The sequence below is a fragment of the Leptodactylus fuscus genome, chromosome 6 (assembly GCF_031893055.1).
Source record: "Leptodactylus fuscus isolate aLepFus1 chromosome 6, aLepFus1.hap2, whole genome shotgun sequence".
NCBI classification, from domain to species: domain Eukaryota; kingdom Metazoa; phylum Chordata; class Amphibia; order Anura; family Leptodactylidae; genus Leptodactylus; species Leptodactylus fuscus.
The window spans coordinates 182,507,004-182,526,786 of NC_134270.1; the positions used below are offsets into that span (position 1 = coordinate 182,507,004).

Below are 19,783 nucleotides of genomic sequence, written 5' to 3' on the forward strand. Positions count from 1 at the left end.
CTCTGTCCCCCTCCACACCCCTCTGTCCCCCTCCACACTTGTCTGTCCTCCTCCAGACTCCTCTGTCTTAATCCAGATCCCTCTGTCCCCTTCCAGACCCTTCTGTCCCTCTCCAGTCTCCTTTGTCCCCCTCCAGATCCCTTTGTCCCCCTCCAGACCACTCTGTTCCACTCCAGACCCCTCCGTTACCCTCCAGACTTCTCTATCCTCCTTCAGACCCCACTATCTTTGCCCCTCCTTTTCTGTTCCCTTCCAGACTCTTTTGCCCCCTCCAGACCCCTCTGTCTTCTCCTGACTCCTCTGTCCCCCTCCAGATCTATATACACACAATCATATGTATTTATACTTTACACGTCGCACCTTGTGTGATCTTGTAATTGTAGATTGGGCAATGATAAGTGAGACAACGTCACCTGAGTCACCACAACACCCAGTACTATCCGCACATACAGATAATCTGGGCGGAGGGGAGACCCAAATACCCAGCCGAAACTCTTACCCAAGATAAAACAGTAAAACTATAGGAGCAGATAATACTGCTGATACCTATGAGCGCTCTATATCCCGTATACATAGGTGACATCTGATACGGCGGCACTGATCACTAATCCGAACGTTCCTTTACGGTTTTATTATCTCCTGGCGATATATTTTAGTGCAGTTATATTAATGCTATTAACACCAGGTGACTCCTAGTGACCAATCAGTGAGCAGCCAATGACATACCAAGCCATAGAGACCGCCCCTGAGGATCCCATAAGAGCTGGGACTGGTGGCCTCCATCTATCTTATGACTACTTGGAGTACAGGTTCTTGTCTGGTCCTGGGGACATCTAGGCCCTTGTTCTAGGTACTGGCGGGGGACGCACAGTGGGACCCCACTAATTTGACATATGTCCTCAGTATACAGCATATATAGGGTGGGCAAACGCCTTGTTCTAGGTAATGGTGGGGGGCCATCAGTAGGACCCCACTAACCTGACATATGTCCTCAGTATACAGCATATATAGGGTGGGCAAACGCCTTGTTCTAGGTAATGGTGGGGGGCCATCAGTAGGACCCCACTAACCTGACATATGTCCTCAGTATACAGCATATATAGGGTGGGCAGAAGCCTTGTTCTAGGTAATGGGGGGGGGGGCATCAGTAGGACCCCACTAACCTGACATATGTCCTCAGTATACAGCATATATAGGGTGGGCAGATGCCTTGTTCTAGGTAATGGTGGGGGGGCCATCAGTAGGACCCCACTAACCTGACATATGTCCTCAGTATACAGCATATATAGGGTGGGCAAACGCCTTGTTCTAGGTAATGGTGGGGGGCCATCAGTAGGACCCCACTAACCTGACATATGTCCTCAGTATACAGCATATATAGGGTGGGCAAACGCCTTGTTCTAGGTAATGGTGGGGGGCCATCAGTAGGACCCCACTAACCTGACATATGTCCTCAGTATACAGCATATATAGGGTGGGCAAACACCTTGTTCTAGGTAATGGTGGGGGGCCATCAGTAGGACCCCACTAACCTGACATATGTCCTCAGTATACAGCATATATAGGGTGGGCAGACGCCTTGTTCTAGGTAATGGGGGGGGGGGGCATCAGTAGGACCCCACTAACCTGACATATGTCCTCAGTATACAGCATATATAGGGTGGGCAGACGCCTTGTTCTAGGTAATGGGGGGGGGCATCAGTAGGACCCCACTAACCTGACATATGTCCTCAGTATACAGCATATATAGGGTGGGCAAACGCCTTGTTCTAGGTAATGGTGGGGGGCCATCAGTAGGACCCCACTAACCGTACATATGTCCTCAGTATACAGCATATATAGGGTGGGCAAACGCCTTGTTCTAGGTAATGGTGGGGGGCCATCAGTAGGACCCCACTAACCTGACATATGTCCTCAGTATACAGCATATATAGGGTGGGCAAACGCCTTGTTCTAGGTAATGGTGGGGGGCCATCAGTAGGACCCCACTAACCGTACATATGTCCTCAGTATACAGCATATATAGGGTGGGCAGACGCCTTGTTCTAGGTAATGGGGGGGGCCATCAGTAGGACCCCACTAACCTGACATATGTCCTCAGTATACAGCATATATAGGGTGGGCAAACGCCTTGTTCTAGGTAATGGTGGGGGGCCATCAGTAGGACCCCACTAACCGTACATATGTCCTCAGTATACAGCATATATAGGGTGGGCAAACGCCTTGTTCTAGGTAATGGTGGGGGGGCCATCAGTAGGACCCCACTAACCTGACATATGTCCTCAGTATACAGCATATATAGGGTGGGCAAACGCCTTGTTCTAGGTAATGGTGGGGGGCCATCAGTAGGACCCCACTAACCGTACATATGTCCTCAGTATACAGCATATATAGGGTGGGCAAACGCCTTGTTCTAGGTAATGGTGGGGGGGCCATCAGTAGGACCCCACTAACCTGACATATGTCCTCAGTATACAGCATATATAGGGTGGGCAAACGCCTTGTTCTAGGTAATGGTGGGGGGCCATCAGTAGGACCCCCAGTAACCTGACATATGTCCTCAGTATACAGCCTATATAGGGTGGGCAGACCCCTTTAAAGGGCCGGATCCCTCTAATCTTCCTTGCTGCGTCTAATCCCATTAGCATACATAGATGACAGATCATTTTCCGGTCTTAGGATGCGGCGACGTCTGAAATCCGCCATTTACGGTACATCTGTGAGATATAAAGCTTGTGAGCGCCGCGAAGATCAAGCTGAATAAATAACAATAATCCGCAGACTAGAACAAATCCACAAAGAAATAAAAGAGAAAATAAACTAAATCAGAGCAAACGCCGCGAATTCTCCGGCAAACACAATGTGATATTTATTTATTGACTGCTCGGAAAGGTTACGGCGATCCCGCTGATACGGGTGATGTATGCGCGGCAACCTACAAGTGCGGCCTAATCGCTCATAAGCATCAGCGCGCCCGCCGCCACTATTTCACAATGATAATGTCGCCACTATATCGTACTTTACACCGCCGATATATGGACGCTATTGTACCGGAATAGCATTAGTATTAAATAAACCCCACTGACGGCGAAAAGCGAATCCCTTGCCTGAATGGCGCTAAGTGAAATAAAGGCGGCAGATTAATAGACGGGAGTGAAATACGTCAAGGCTGAGCCGTGGGCAAAGGGAGCGGCGTATCGTCATCCTCTAGGGGGCGCTGACAAGGCCTTCAAGACTCCCTGAGTATGGGCAACAGAGGATACAGGAGGTCGGTGACAACCCTAATGTCCATGCTATGGTGGCGAAGCAGTGTTGTCACTGGCACCGAGGCGGACTGATGGCAGATGTATATCGCAGGTACGCTCCACCGCGACGCCTCAAGACTCCTCTTCTATTGGGTCATAGTAATGGGCAAAGGCTTGTGGCCCCCGTGTCATACCAAACCTGACTTAGGGACACCTCTGAGGCGTCGTCTGAGCAGTCTCTGGTTGATCTGGAGTTCACTACGGATAGTCGGCCATGTCGCTACCCCCTGCAGTAGTCCTGGGGTGGTCACAGGAATGGAGCAATGTACCATTCCTGTTACCCATAGGCCAGAGGTAACAGAGGTATAACAGAAGCCTATAGGCCACAGGTAACAGAGGTATAACAGAAGCCCATAGGCCAGAGGTAACAGAGGTATAACAGAAGCCCATAGGCCAGAGATAGCAGAGGTATAACAGCAGCCCATAGGCCAGAGATAGCAGAGGTATAACAGCAGCCCATAGGCCAGAGATAGCAGAGGTATAACAGAAGCCCATAGGCCACAGGTAACAGAAGTATAACAGAAGCCCATAGGCCACAGATAGCAGAGGTATAACAGAAGCCCATAGGCCATAGGTAACAGAGGTATAACAGAAGCCCATAGGCCACAGGTAACAGAGGTATAACAGAAGCCCATAGGCCACAGGTAACAGAGGTATAACCAAAGCCCATAGGCCACAGGTAACAGAGGTATAACAGAAGCCCATAGGCCACAGGTAACAGAGGTATAACCAAAGCCCATAGGCCACAGGTAACAGAGGTATAACAGAAGCCCATAGGCCACAGGTAACAGAGGTATAACCAAAGCCCATAGGCCACAGGTAACAGAGGTATAACAGAAGCCCATAGGCCACAGGTAACAGAGGTATAACAGCAGCCCATAGGCCACAGGTAACAGAGGTATAACCAAAGCCCATAGGCCTCAGGTAACAGAGGTATAACCAAAGCCCATAGGCCTCAGGTAACAGAGGTATAACCAAAGCCCATAGGCCACAGGTAACAGAGGTACAACAGAAGCCCATAGGCCACAGGTAACAGAGGTATAAGCAAAGCCCATAGGCCACAGGTAACAGAGGTACAACAGAAGCCCATAGGCCACAGGTAACAGAGGTATAACAGAAGCCCATAGGCCACAGGTAACAGAGGTATAACAGAAGCCCATAGGCCTCAGGTAACAGAGGTACAACAGAAGCCCATAGGCCACAGGTAACAGAGGTATAACCAAAGCCCATAGGCCACAGGTAACAGAGGTATAACCAAAGCCCATAGGCCACAGGTAACAGAGGTATAACCAAAGCCCATAGGCCACAGGTAACAGAGGTACAACAGAAGCCCATAGGCCACAGGTAACAGAGGTATAAGCAAAGCCCATAGGCCACAGGTAACAGAGGTACAACAGAAGACCATAGGCCACAGGTAACAGAGGTATAACCAAAGCCCATAGGCCACAGGTAACAGAGGTATAACAGAAGCCCATAGGCCTCAGGTAACAGAGGTATAACCGAAGCCCATAGGCCACAGATAGCAGAGATACAGACATAACAGGAGACATGGGTCTTAACATGGCAGGTGACTAACACATAGAACAGACAAGGTCCGATGGAATGACATATATATATGTCCATGCAGCAGCAGAGATACAGACATGGTCTATCGTCCATACAAGAATAGTTAACACGTGTCCACATGTGAATAGTTGCCAACATGGCAGAAGACCAAAGGCCAAACATCCAGAATGGAAGGTCAAATGTCCAAACACAGCAGAGACCAGGACACAGGGATGGGCTGGAGGAGGTTTAGCAGGTGAGAACACTAATTCTTAAAGAGACAGGAGCACACACAGAGGTAGCTAGGCCGCTAGGACTGCTGGGACAGGTAGTGCACCAACAAGCACACAGCTCCGGCGTTGCCGTCTCTCAGCCCAGGGTTTTTCAGTAACCTGTATTCCTAGAAACCTGTGGGAAAGTAAATAAAAATGTGTCGTGTTCAGGTCCAGATTTGATAGGAGTTTCTTTCTTTGGGCCCCGGTTACATCACTGAGCCTTAGTATTGGGGATTTTTAAGGCGATCACATTCAGGCCCCCTCCCTGCAGATGCTGCTTAGGGCAACCCATATTACCTGCAGGGCTGAAGAAGGGATAGTGGAGCACAGTAGGTTTGGGGGTGTGGCCTATTAACAATTTTGGGTGATGCTTAGGACACCCCTTCTTGCAATCTCCGATCCCAATGTCGCCTCTGGATCCTGGCAGAACGTATCTCAGAATCTCCGCACTCTCAGATGAAGTTGTAGACCAGTGATCGGGCCGTGGACGGCGCTGGAGCCGGGGGAGGTAAGTGACTCCGAATTAACCCTTTCAGTTACATCGAACCCCTGTGATATTTCCATTAACCTCTTCTCTACCAATGCCCCCTCACTATTGACTTGGTTGTACGGTTTGGGAGAGGGCGCACGGTTTTCCTCACTTGTCTTGAGCCTTGCGTCTCTTTCCTCGCGTCCTCTCATTTCTTACTAATTGCAGTTCCCTTGCCGCCCAGCAGGTGAACGCTTCAGGGCACAGCATGATACGTGAACCTCGGCAGGTACGCTAAATGGATGGCGACGCTTGTTGACAACACGAAGAAACAACAAAACCCGAATTTCATTTCATGTTCTTTTATTTTACAAGGTCAAATAAATTAAACCAGACGCTGGCGGGCATGCAATTATATTTCCCCATGGAAAGCTGCCACAGGACGAAGGATCGGTCACCTTACTTCAGCGTCTTCCTGGAAGCAGCAGGTGGCGCTATGTGTCACAATATAGCACAAGGCATATGGCTGTGTGTTAATTAACCGCGCGGCGCCCCAGCGAAGGCCGCACTTCTGGCCGCTAATGAAGAGCGCTTGTATTACGGTATTAATTAGTGCGTACGTCTGGGATCCCGCTACAACAGAGTATGGCGACAAATCCCATGTAGTATATCACAGCAATAATTATGACTGTGCGGCATCTCTCTGCTTACTGCGGATGCATTGTAATAAAACAAGGCCTGTTATAGAGAGGAGAGATTATATACGGTGACTGTGCAGGCAATGAGCGGTTATTCACTATGGCCGCCTCCACTGCATCTAGACAACACACTGCAATATAAGGAATATAAAGGAGACGGGGACTGTATAGCGGTTTTTTAACACAGTAGGTTAGCCTTATAGATGCTGCTGTGCCCTAAATGTCCCATATGTATCATAGGGCTCAACCATACTGACCTACGTCTGATTTTTCATCTTAAACTGGTATATAGTGTGGGCAGGGACTGTATACTGGTTATTTCCAATAGGTCAGCCTTATAGATGCCGCTGTGTCTTACATGTACCATATCATTCATAGAGCTCAACCACATTGATGTAACGTACAGCAGGTCCATCATCATATTAAACCATTGCATGCAATTCGTAAAAGCCCAGGTATAAAGTGTGGTCAATAGGTTAACCTTATAGATGCCGCTGTGCCCTACATGTACCATATACATCATAGGGCTTAATCATGCCGACCTACGTAGGGTCCATCATCTTAAACCATTGCATGCAATAGCTAAATGCCCAGGTATAAGTGTGGTCCATAGGTTAGCCTTATAGATGCCGCTATGTCCTATATATACCATATACATTGTAGAGCTAAAGCACAGGGACTTCACCTATATCAGGTTCTTCATGTGAAACCATTGGATCCAGTGCCCACCAGCTTGGGGATGAACGGTGGGTCCAAAGGAGCCATTGGAGTCAGGAAGGTCACCTTTACGAATTATGACTGAAAACCTTGCTATGTGCCAAAAAATCCTAAAATACGATGAGGATGATGATTGTAACTCAGTGGGTAAGAAATACGAGGCAGATGCCCATAGCAGCCAACCCGGCCGTCATCTGTCCAAGGCCCCTCTGAAAATGAGAGTAGTAATGTGATTGGTTGGTATAGGCCGCCGCCTCCTTGTACCTTCCTGCATAAGACTATGTAAAGTGCAGATAAAAACATAAAAGTTAAAAAGCATCAAATTAGAATCCCGGGGACTGCGCCCGGCCAAGGACGATGGTGCAATGTAATAGTAACAGGGGCCTTTAGGTCATCGGTGGGTTTCTCAATAACCATCCCCATACAACTTACATCTATGACAGGTGCTCCTCTAAACATGGCTAGATGTAGTGGGCGGCCATATTTATTGTATGCAGTAGCTATAGACCCCATCGTAATAACACAAGGTCTAGACAGGTGACTGTGCTCTGGATAGCACTCTCTGAGCATCCTCCGCCATGGCCTCCAGACAACGGCTCAACACCAAGTAACTGGCGTGGAAGGCAAATCCTCCAGTGGCCAAGGGACCTAGAAGAGGAAATCTATGCAAGAAAACTCCCGCCACCTCCAACCCAATTCCAGTGGCTGACCCTAACATTTTCTGGACAAGCTCACGTGTCACCCCTTTCCCTGCGGGGCTCTGGATCTCTAACATCAGCTTAGGGACCGGCACTCCTGATTTATGGGAAAGGTTGGCTAGCGAGTCAGCATCCAGTCCTAGTTCTTGGCGATAAGTGTCCAGACGGGCGGTGAGCAAGGAAAGGTCACATGCAATGGCAAGGCCCGGGACAGGGACGCTCGCCACCAGGCTGGACAGCAGGGCGACCTTCCAAACTTCCTGATAAAGGGCTTCCTTTTTCTTCTGAATGACTTCAGTGGAGAGGTTTGGGAGGGAGAGCATGAAGGCTCGCATTTTATGACTGGACAGTTTCTTCTCCAGATGAAGCAATAACCTATGAAATTCTGGCCCGGGAAGTTTTGCAGGGGATAGAACAAAAACTCCATCTTCTGTTGGTCCAGGTGGCATCTCATCCCCCTCACAATCCTGGATGAAAACGCTCTTCTTGCCCTCCTTCTTTAGCTCAAGCACCAGAGATCTGTAGCTGCTCGAGGCCTCCTGCCAGGGCGTGAGGAACAGTAGGGTGAAGTCGTATCGATTGATGTGCACACTCTCCAGATACTTCTTTGGCTGAGACTCTAAGCTTTCCATTCCGGGAAGGTCCCACAAGCTGGCCTTGGGGTACTTCAGACTAGCATACTCTATTGGGTTTTCTGGATTTCCACCATGGGCCGAGCCATCCTCTCCATCCTTCAGTCCACGAAGGGAATTTAGAATAGAGTGACGGTATCCGGGGTTACCCCCCATTAATGCCAGATCAAAGCGGGTGTCCAAAAGAGAGTCCAAGCTGCTCTGGATGAATCTGACCATCTCTGAGATCCCACCTCTTTCTAGTGCAGACTGTAGTTCCGCAATTTCTTCATAGCCGATCACCTCGTAACCCTGCTGGGCAAGACACAAGGCCCTGTGGAAAGAGAAGAAGAGGGGTTAAGATGGTGAAGAAGAAAAAAAGCCAATATCCTCCTCCTCCTCTCTGCCTTGTGCCTGGTGGTAAGACAACTGGCTGCAGCAGGAGCCCTGTTCTTTATATCCCACACTGGTTGGTCTATGGCCATGTCCCCTCCCTTTCCTCTCCATTCTGTGCCTGGTGGTAAGACAACTGGCTGCAGCAGGAGCCTCCCCCTGTTCTTTATATCCCACACCGCTTCGTCTATGGCCATGTCCCCTCCCTTTCCTCTCCATTCTGTGCCTGGTTGTCAGACAACTGGGTGTCACAGGAGCCCCACTGCTGATCTTTCGGCCCCACCCTTTGGCTAAGCATCCCCCACCGGTTTGTTTTACCGCCATGTCCCCTTCTCCTCTTATATGTCCTTTGCAGGAGCAGGAGCCTTCCTCTCTGATCTTTCTGCCCCATCATTTGGCTAAGCCCCATCCTTACAACCAAGTCCCGTCAAAGTGGAGGCAGACCAGCAGGAGATTTTGTTCGTACAGTGAGGGTGACCTACCATTACTTCTATTTTGCCCAAGTGTCAGCTCACCTGCCAAGTTCCTTTGATGTCATCTCTATCTTGGCCTTCAGCGCCGGCGCGTCCAGTTTGTGTGGTTCATATCCAGATATCAAGTATAGCGGTAAGGCTTCCTTCATTGGCAAGTCATTAAATGGCTGTAGGATGACAGTGCGTAGGGCCGCCAACACCTCCACCCTGGAGTAGTCCTCCTTCATCCTCCTTTTTAGGGTGTGCATGTCACAGTCCACCTTTGTGCGCACCAAGCACAGTCTTTTAGCCTGAATAAGGGCACTATGGGCCAAGTCAACATGGGCTTGTGTGAACTGGGCATCGGTGACCAGAAGGAGAAGGTCGGCCTCAGATATCCACTTCTCCGGAGACCCATCATCGAGTGGTAGCTCCCAGAAGGTCAGACCGGGGTGGGAAGGGTGGAGGTACAGTAATGGCCCGTTGGGCTTATTAGGATGTAGGAACGCTGCTCTCGAATGTTGCCCATTCTCGCTGAAGCCCAGAAGGGCCTGAATCAAGACGGTTTTCCCAACACCCGGTCCTCCGGCAACAGCTACAGAAAAATCCCAGCAGTCCTCAGGAGGGGGGTCTTCATGCTGGCCCTCACCTTCATCTTCCGGGGGTCTGAATTCCGTCAGGCTGAGATCACGAAACGTCTCCATGACCTGGAAGGAGAAGCAAGACGATTGTGAGACTGTGCCCAACTGGATCCAACCTGGGCAATCCTCTGTGAGCGCAACCATCTACATACAAAGTAACACTGAACATTCATTACTTATCCTTATGAAATGTGATCATTGGAGGTCTAACGCCCGAGTCCCCGCCGATCGGGGGAGCACTGCAGCCTGATCATTACTTACCAAGCACAGCGCCACACATAGTATAGTGGCTGCGCTTGGTATTGCAGCTCAGCCCCATTCACTTGAATAGGACTGAACTGTAATTTTTTTCAAAATTACAAAACCAATACATTTTAATGCAGCTTTAAGTTTACTGCAGTGAAAAACGCAACTTGTCTGCACCATCTGAATAAGGTTCAGGCTAAACGGTGACTTTGGCTGCAACATCGCAACTATAGTCAATGAGGACGCGTCAGTCAGGGCTCAAATTTTTGTGATCCCATTCACTTCCATCAATGTTGTAGCATCCTAAGTCATTGATACAAGTGAACGGGGTCACAAAAATTCGATCTTTAGACATATGATGGCTGCTGCGGCCAAAGTCGCTGTATAGCAACTAGGCCGAGCCTAGACCCTAATGGTATATAGGGCCGCGGTCTCCAACCTGCGACTATCCAGCTCTATCCGCATTATGGACAGAGTTGGGTGCATGCATACGGTGCTGTTTTGATGCAGTTTCTAAATGATTTTCACCTACAAAAATTAAGAAGTTGCACCAAACTGCATGACAACTGCACCATGTGCATGGACCCTTAACCATTTCACACCCTGCAGCGTGTCTCTAGAGGAAGCGTTACTCCCATCTACAACTACTCCCATCATCGCACAGGCTGTCAGGGATGAACAGTTAGTAGTATACAGGGTATATAGAGGGATACAGACATACTGTATATCTAGAGAGAGGGACTATTAAAGGGAAAGTGGGGTCCAGCGAATAATCCAGGGCCTCACATATATCTAGGATTAGTAAAGCAGGGATTAGATTGAGGAGGGGGATGGGATGTACGGAGGTAACCCGAAACCCAATCATAGAAGGAGGGGGGATGGGAGAGAGCGGATATAATTTGGGAATATCCTAGTATAGATACATGGTGGATACAGTGTATCCCAGCAGGGCACAGGATGGGCAGCGGGGCGGCATACAGCCGGCGGGGGTTACATGGAGATGGGGGGTAGGTGGGGTTTGGGGGTCTCCTCACTGGTTCAGGTGCAGCAGATCTCCAGGTGGTAGGAGACAGTCAGCGGGGCCTTCCTGTGTCAGGGCAGAGATGTCTCTCCTCCTCCTCTTCTTCCTCCTCCTTCCTCTCACATGTCCCTGTTTTCTTCCTCCTCTGCAGTGACGCGGCTCTGTCTCCTCCCTGACCTGTATACAGCAGCGAGGCCTGGGGCTGTCTATAGCACAGGATCTGAGCAGCAGGCAAGTATATATATATATGTCCCTGTGCGTCCCTTGTGTCCCCCCCACTGCTCGCCGCCCTTTCATAGTGACCCGTCATTCTAGATCTCCATTGTTGTCTCGTGTCATTGCTTTGTATTCTGCTGTGTAATGTGTAAGTGTGACGGCTGCCCCGGGCACAGACAGGTAGGACAGCCGACGACTGCTCCCTTGTGCCCCGGTGGTGGTACAGATTGTATAGCCTTGGGCGGCCCAGCACGGCGACCATGGACATGACCGTGATGCAAGGACCCAGGGTATCATTGCAGAACCCCATAATATGCCCGTCACGTCTCTGCCGCCCCATATCTGGAGGTGAAAATCTCTCCGTCATGTCAGAAATCTGATAAATCTTTCATGCCAGGCTATTTCTGAGATCGGACGTCAGTGCCCGCTCATTGGCAGCTCCTCCTGCTGCGCACTCACTGCCATCTTGTCCACCTTCATATGATGTAGGAAGTATTTCCACACTCGCCCATCTTATTGTCATGTCCGTCCACGTCTGGCCACCTTCTTGTTTCTCTATGTCCACACTCACCCGCTATCTTATAATGTCTGTCTGTCCACACTCACTGACTTTCTTATGATGTCTGTCCACGCTCGCCCGCTTTCTTATGTCTGACTGTCCGTGTTCGCCCGCTATCTTATAATGTCTGTTGTCTGTCCATGCTCACCCGCTTTCTTATGTCTGTCTGTCTACGCTCGCCCGCTTTCTTATGTCTGTCTGTCTACACTCGCCCGCTTTCTTATGTCTGTCTGTCTAGGCTCGCCCTGCTTTCTTATGTCTGTCTGTCCACGCTCACCCGCTTTCTTATGTCTGTCTGTCTACGCTCGCCCGCTTTCTAATAATGTCTGTTGTCTGTCCATGCTCACCCGCTTTCTTATGTCTGCCTGTTTGCGCTCGCCCACTTCTTTTGATGTCTTCTTTCCCTTTTCAGTTTTAACCTCTGATTTTTATCTCCTTGTAAGAATCAGCTATGGCCGACACGGAGATCCCTGAAGAAGTTGCCTCCGGCCCCCCAGCCCCTGAGACTGCACCACCTCCAGAGTCTCTGCTCTTCACAGTCGCCATCATTGGCCCCCGGGGTTCTGGGAAGACCACCCTCGTGCGCTCGCTCTGTAACCACACTGAGACATTCGGTCCTACGTTCCTGGACTCGTACTTTAGGGGTGAGGACGGAGAACATGGAGTGGAGCAGCACATCTACCCACCATTGCCCAATGTCACTCTCCATGACTGCCCAGGGTATAAACCTGGTGACTCCGCTTCGGTGTATCTAGACGGCATCAACCACGAGGGGGTGCACTGTCTGGTGGTGACATTCGGGGAGATGATCACGGACGCAGACTGGCAGCTCCTGGGGGCCACAAAGCACTTAGGGAAGCCTGTCTGTATAGTACAGACCCACACTGACCTGAGCCTGCACACAGAGAAGAGACAGCAGGGAAAGGGTTACTGGAGGGGGCAGACACTGATGGGCCTGCGGGGCAAAGTGCAAGAAGAGCTGGTGGCGCACGGGCTGCAGGGAGTCGGGGTCTTCCTGGTGTCTGCTCTAGAACCGCACAACTACGACTTTCCAGGCCTGGTGGATTATATGGAGAAGGAGATTCTGCAGTGGAAGAGGTGAGAACATGAGACATGGGATATATAACACGCCGGCATATACTACATGTGATATTACATGGATATACTACACGAGATATTACATAGATATATTATATAGAGATATTACATAGATCATAGATATATTATATAGGAATATTACACGGGATATATTACACACCGGCATACACTACATGTGATATCACATGGATATACTACACGAGATATTACATAGATCATAAATATAGTATATAGAGATATTACAGGGGATATATTACACGCCAGCATATACTACATGTGATATATTACATGGATATACTACACTAGATATCACATAGATCATAGATATATTACATGGATATTACATAGCTATATTACTATTACAAGCATATACAGTATGACATGGATACACTACATAGGATATCATGTGTATATTACTCTGATGAGGGTTTTATATTTGAAGACGATGGAGCAGATTTATCAAACAGTCTTAGTTGTCTATAGCAACCAAATACAACCCATAGCAACCAATCACATCACAGCTTTCATTTTGTATTCTGCTCCTGAAATATGAAAGCTGCGTTGTGATTGGTTGCTATGGACAACTAGACTGTTTATTATGACATCTCTATGGGGTCGACCTAAAATCTAGTATGAGGAGGCGTTTATTGCAGGCCGGCGGTACAGCTTCCATGGTAACAGAATACCACCCATAGCGTATAGCAGGCATATCTGCGGCCCACACAAAAGTCTCAAACTTTGTCTCTAAACTTTAGACTTTTGTGCGGGCCGCAGATGTACAAAACTCACGATCAGCACTTCCGGTCTCTCTGCCTGCTCCGCCCCCTCCTCCCCACACGCCGGGTGGCCACGTAATCAGGCCCGCACCCGACGTGTGCCTGCGGCCTACGTGGTCTCACAAGACCGCTGTGCAGGCTGAAGAGCAGAAGCAGGTAAGCTTCTGCAGAAGAAATTGTAATTTTTCAAGTATTTAGGGGATAGGGGATAAATACTAGATTTATGATGATGGGGGGGGGGAAGGGTTGGGGTGCTGGGGGAGGGGGGCTTTTTGATGTCTGTCTGGCCCTTCCTTGGGCTTGAGGACTGTTTTTTTTTCCCACCCACCTTGTAATTCTTTCACTTGGGGGTTAATTGGAGCATTACAGTCTGTAGCGCTCCTATTAACCCCCAAGTGCAAGAATTGCAAGTGGGTGGGAAAAAATAGTCCTCAGGCCCAAGGAAGGGCCAGACATACAGAAGCCCCCCTCCCCAGCACCCCCCCCCCAGCACTCCCCCCCCCCCCAGCACTCCAACCCTTCCCCGGCACTCCAACACAATAACGGTGTCTGCCAGCTTTAACTGAGGTGCCATTTTACTGGCAATCGCGGGCACCCGGAGCAAGATTCGAGGCCTGCGTGCATTTTTATGGCAGCCGGGAGCCTTGTGAGGCTCCAGCCTGTCATTCTATACTTTCTATTGTAGGCTACTCTATGTAGCCTGCAATAGAAATGCCGGATTTTTGCGATGCATGGTATTAGTGATCAGTCCCCTAGGCCCTAGCCATTAGCTGCTGTGTGCGGCCCTCGCAACAACCTCTTGTTACTCATGTGGCCCTCGGGATACCCTGAGTTTGACATGCCTGGCGTATAGTGCACCGGACCTATTAGATTAGGTTGCTGATACTATCTGGGCATTTTAGGGTTGCCATGACAATTCCACCACCCCGCCTACAGTAGCGTCTCTCCATACTGGATTTTACCGCAAGAGATGGACCACTGATATAATGATTGGTGGGGATCCAAACCCTACTGTGACCCCCACCCATAACATCCCCTAATACATCTACACCCCTTCAAGAAGATGTCAGCCATTATAAGACCCCTCCTCTCTCATAATGCCATACAACATGGCGTCACATTGCAGCTCCTCTGGCAGATATCCATCACCTAGGCATTTCTGCATCAGTTGTCTAAATTGGTTCTCTATTAAGATGAATGGATGACCAAATGGACAATTGGTGGAAAAAAAATCCACCCATGGTCCAATCCCTTCCACTTCACGAGACATTTGCCAGCAGAGCACCAATATAAACCAAGCCAAGGACAAGGCATTCATTGCTCATCTCTTTTTACTTGCAGGCCGGTCCCTTTCACCACCGAACCTCATTGCCAGGACCTGGTGTCGGTGTTTGAAGTTCAATGTGACCAGGAAGGCCTCTCCGAGTTCTGCTCTCTCCTTAGCATCTTCTTAGATAACCCTCCACCGGTCTCCGCTGTGGTGGGTGTGACTGGCACCGATAAAGAAGCCACCGTCGCCGCTCTCTGTGAGCCCCCACTTTCAGGTCTTGTAGTGAAACCGCTCCCTGGTCCAGGGACACCCCCCGTATCAGTGGAGCAGTATCTGCAGAACTTACAGTCCGAAGCCTGTGATGTCTACCTAATTTTGGGCTCAGGGATGGACAACAGCGCCCGTGCTACACTGGTTGAAGCTTTGGTGGCAGCTGGCAAACACTGTATGCTGATCGGTGGAGAAGGAGACAGAAGACACAAACATGATGCCAAGGGGCACGAGGAAGGAGGAAAGAAGTGCCATGCTGGAACTGACTTGCCAGGTCTGAGGGTAGCTTTAGAGAAGGGAGCACCACAATTGGTGAGGGAAAGGCTCCTCCATGCCATCCCCGCCATCATTGTCCAGCTGGTGCGAAGAGAACGGAGAAGGCTTATGATGGGGATATATGAGATCTGTTTGGACGTATGTGCCAAGGCAAGTCAAGGGCATTTACAAGATGCCTTGGCCACGCTCTCCTCGAAGTTGTCATTGTTCCGCGCACGTTTTGGTTTGGATGAAGATTCCTTAACCTTAATATCACAAGTGACTGGGTGCAGTCCTGAGGACTTGCGAGCAGAGATTCAATGTGCCCTGGCGCAGGATCCGAGTGCCGACCAACTGCTTCAGCTGACGTCTCAACCACTATCCCTGACCGAGCTTGTCTGGAGTTACGTACCGCACTGGGGCGGAGGAGAAGAGACTCCCACCAAACTATCTGCAGACCGTTCCTACCGGCTACTGGTGGAGGCCGTATGGGGCATGGCCGAAGATGCAGAGAGGGTCCTGCTACATGGGTGTACCAACCAAAAGGTGGCAAAAGAAAGGACTGCCTTCTGCCATTGGCCTTGCGTGTGATTTTGCCACCTACTTACCCCGAGCCGTGCCCCCTGAATACATATTTATGCCTTGATGTATCTTTGTCCAGGTGGCATGCTTGGCATAGCCCTTAAACCCTATAAAACCTACCAGAGCAGCAGTTCAGAAACAATAGTGCACGTCGTAGTAATATAGACGAGGAATAAACCAGTGCATTGTCCTTACCGAGGTTCCTCATTGTGCCGCTTGCCCTCCACTAGAACAGGGCACCATCTAATATCTGATATACCGTCAATGCATGGAGTCTCTTCTGCCTACATGCCAATGTGATACCCGGCTGTCATATATGCCCAGCGCATCCCAGTTTTCATATATACATAAAATATGAGGACGTGGATGGAGATAGGTGCAGACATTGGAACACATGATGGCGGTAGAGTCACGTGACGTGTCCTAAATTGTCACCACTATGGCTGCTAATGCCAAAAATAATCCCTACTTACTCATACAACCATTAATGGGTATGTGGGAGGATAGTCTCATGATATGCTACATGGCAATAAGATAGTCCATGCTATAGTAGCGCCACATAATGTCACTTGTGGAATATCACCCAACAGTAGCGCCTCTGCAATAGTAAGTGCCAGGGGGGTAGGAGATGCAGAGGTAGCAAACACCACTGGGCCCTGGAGCCTGAGGGGGCCAAAAGGCCTCTTTACTATATAAGAAGACACCAGTATTACAGATAGCACATGGTAAATGGGGGGCCCATTACAGACGGTGAATTGGGGCCCAGGACACACAACTGTGGTATTAATGGGACGTATACAGTAGACACCTGGTGGTGCGGTAGATGATATAGGGGTATAATTAGGGTCTGTAGATGTAATGGTGCACAGTCTGGTCTGTAAGTGTAGGGCAGATAACAATAGTGCCCATACCGGGGTGACGTATAGTAGCGGTAGTACCATCAGGGGCAGAATGTAAGAACAAACCTACCACATGGCTGTGAATGCTTATGGCAACCAACGCATTAGGGTTGTAGATGCGTTATAACGGAACCCATACAGGGGCAACACAGGCTTTGTTTCCAGGTTAGTGGGTGCAGTTTTTGAAGCCTAAACCATATGCACTATATAACATTAGAGAACCTATAAGGCCTCCTGCACAAGGAGGAAACGGGCAAGAAAAGTTGGTCTTTGCACTGGCTGGATTTTCCATCCAGAACCCAGTCAACAGACCTGGACTCCAAACAACGTAGTGCTCTATAACGATAGGAGCCCCTGCACCTGCACTGTTATGTATAGTATATAGTATGGGACAGTAGAGAGGGTAAGGACTCCTACCGTCACCAATCACTGTACTGCAGGATATCCTACTGCCACAGATCACTATACTGCAGGGACTCCTAATGTTACAGATCACCATACTGCAGGGACTACTAGTGTCATAGATCACCATACTGCGGGGACTATTAGTGTCACAGATCACTATATTACAGGGACTCCTACTATTACAGATTACTAAACTGTAGGGACTCCTAATGCTACAGATCACCATACTGCAGGGACTACTAGTGTCACAGATCACCATACTGCACGGACTCCTACTATCACAGATTACTATACTGCAGGGACCCCTAGTGTTACAGATTACTATACTGCAAGGAATCCTAGTGTCATAGATCACCATACTGCAGGGACTATTAGTGTCATAGATCACCATACTGCAGGGACTACTAGTGTCATAGATCACCATACTGCAGGGACTACTAGTGTCACAGATCACTATACTGCAGGGACCCCTAGTGTTACAGATCACTATACTGCAAGGACTCCTAGTGTCATAGATCACTGTACTGCAGGATATCCTACTGCCACAGATCACTATACTTCACGGACTCCTAAAGTTACAGATCACCATACTGCAGGGACTACTAGTGTCACAGATCACTGTACTGCAGGATATCCTACTGCCACAGATCACTATACTTCACGGACTCCTAAAGTTACAGATCACCATACTGCAGGGACTACTAGTGTCACAGATCACTGTACTGCAGGGACTCCTACTATCACAGATTACTATACTGCAGGGACCCCTAGTGTTACAGATCACTATGATGAGACTCCACGAACTGTTATACCCCAAAACACCCACCCCACCCCCCATACCCACCACTTACCTACCCAAATCCAACTCCCCCCCCCCCACTTTACTAGCTTTGGCAATGCCAAATATCTATTTGGACATGCCAATAAAGCTTGCTTGATTTGATTTTACTGCAAGGAATCCTAGTGTCATAGATCACTGTACTGCAGGGACTCCTAATGTTACAGATCACCATACTGCAGGGACTACTAGTGTCACAGATCACTGTACTGCAAGGAATCCTAGTGTCATAGATCACTGTACTGCAGGGACTCCTAGTGTTACAGATTACTATACTGCAGGCACTCCTAGTGTCATAGATCACTATACTGCAGGGACTCCTAGTGTCATAGATCACTATACTGCAGGCACTCCTAGTGTCATAGATCACTATACTGCAGGGACTACTAGTGTCATAGATCACCATACTGCAGGGAGTCCTAGTGTCATAGATCACTGTACTGCAGGGACTCCTAGTGTCACAAATCACTATACTGCAGGCACTCCTAGTGTCATAGATCACTATACTGCAGGGACTCCTAGTGTCATAGATCACTATACTGCAGGCACTCCTAGTGTCATAGATCACTATACTGCAGGGACTACTAGTGTCATAGATCACCATACTGCAGGGAGTCCAGGCTTCCCAACTGGATTCAGGCCAGAAAATCTAACGGATGTATGAACATCCCCGATTTGGGAGACCCTGTGGACAAATGGTAGTCATCGACTTTTAAGTTGAGAAAATAGTAACAGGTAAGTCCCAAATCTAAAGTGGATGCCACCATCTATTGTAGAACGGGTGTTTTTGACCCTCTCCCTTCTTCAGTCCGGGATATGCCTGGATTTGATAAGATTCTCAGGACTTTTCTGGCTAATCTGGGACATTTGCCAACTTTGGATTGTATCCTATGACTTCAGTCTACTGGTTTCGGCTACAAAAACTGCCTCATAAACCCTGAAGGTGAAGACCCCGCCAAACTCTGAAACTCCCAACATGTAATGAGCGGTACGCGAGTGGGAGAATGACAACCTGTTGGCGCTAATTGATCCTAATTTGCATAGTGCAGTAGTAAGCGGCTGTGATTTGCATATGTGCATTATTAGTGCTACAACTGCTTGACTATACGCCGATCTGTCATCGTGTCGCTCGCATCGTCGCTCGCAGGTGTGTACAGGTGTAAGCATTTGACGCCCTGTCTGATTATTGCCCCGTATCTTGTTATGGTAATTCCGCTAATAAACAAGCTGTTGTCGCACCAGTCAGTCTCGTGTTTTGTGCTTCCTGCGCGGAGGTGAAACGCGTGTGTATCGTTCCGGTGATCAGACCTGTCATTGTTACCAGTCTGCAGATGTCGTGGAGAAATGTACAGTGAAGGCGCAAGTTGGTAAGAGGGGAATGTGTGGTGGGGAATCTGGCTGCAGTGGGGAGGGCTGAAAAATTGCACTTTTTGAGAGTTGGCAAGATATGGAGGTGTGACATGGAGGTATGACATGGAGGTATCAGCATGGAGGTGTGACATGGAGGTATCAGCATGGAGATGTGACATGGAGGTATCAGCATG

The 19,783-nt window shown here is 49.1% G+C and overlaps 2 protein-coding genes across 2 annotated transcripts; one reads left to right on the plus strand and one right to left on the minus strand.

Moving 5' to 3' along the window:
• Positions 1-5,956: 5,956 nt before the first annotated feature.
• Positions 5,957-11,201, minus strand: LOC142209044 (interferon-inducible GTPase 5-like). The gene is made up of 3 exons (XM_075277982.1): positions 11,085-11,201; positions 9,227-9,870; positions 5,957-8,652 (listed from the first exon to the last, which is right to left on the minus strand). Exons 2-3 carry the CDS (start codon positions 9,865-9,867, stop codon positions 7,539-7,541), a joined length of 1,755 nt encoding a protein of 584 aa, XP_075134083.1. The 5' UTR covers positions 9,868-9,870; positions 11,085-11,201; the 3' UTR covers positions 5,957-7,538.
• A 10-nt stretch (positions 11,202-11,211) lies between these two features.
• On the plus strand, positions 11,212-19,480 carry LOC142209045 (uncharacterized). Its single transcript, XM_075277983.1, has 3 exons — positions 11,212-11,302; positions 12,290-12,944; positions 15,062-19,480. Exons 2-3 carry the CDS (start codon positions 12,298-12,300, stop codon positions 16,104-16,106), a joined length of 1,692 nt encoding a protein of 563 aa, XP_075134084.1. The 5' UTR covers positions 11,212-11,302; positions 12,290-12,297; the 3' UTR covers positions 16,107-19,480.
• The last annotated feature ends 303 nt before the right edge of the window (positions 19,481-19,783 follow it).

What these genes read in the sequence shown, in the direction of transcription:
- LOC142209045 (XM_075277983.1), top strand. Translation starts at nt 12,298, where the DNA reads ATGGCCGACACGGAGATCCCTGAAGAAGTTGCCTCCGGCCCCCCAGCC. An exon ending in GAGATTCTGCAGTGGAAGAG is followed by an intron (nt 12,945 to 15,061) that starts GTGAGAACATGA and finishes TTTTACTTGCAG; the next exon opens with GCCGGTCCCTTTCACCACCG.
- LOC142209044 (XM_075277982.1), bottom strand. Translation starts at nt 9,867, where the DNA reads ATGGAGACGTTTCGTGATCTCAGCCTGACGGAATTCAGACCCCCGGAA. An exon ending in ACATCAAAGGAACTTGGCAG is followed by an intron (nt 8,653 to 9,226) that starts GTGAGCTGACAC and finishes CTCTTTCCACAG; the next exon opens with GGCCTTGTGTCTTGCCCAGC.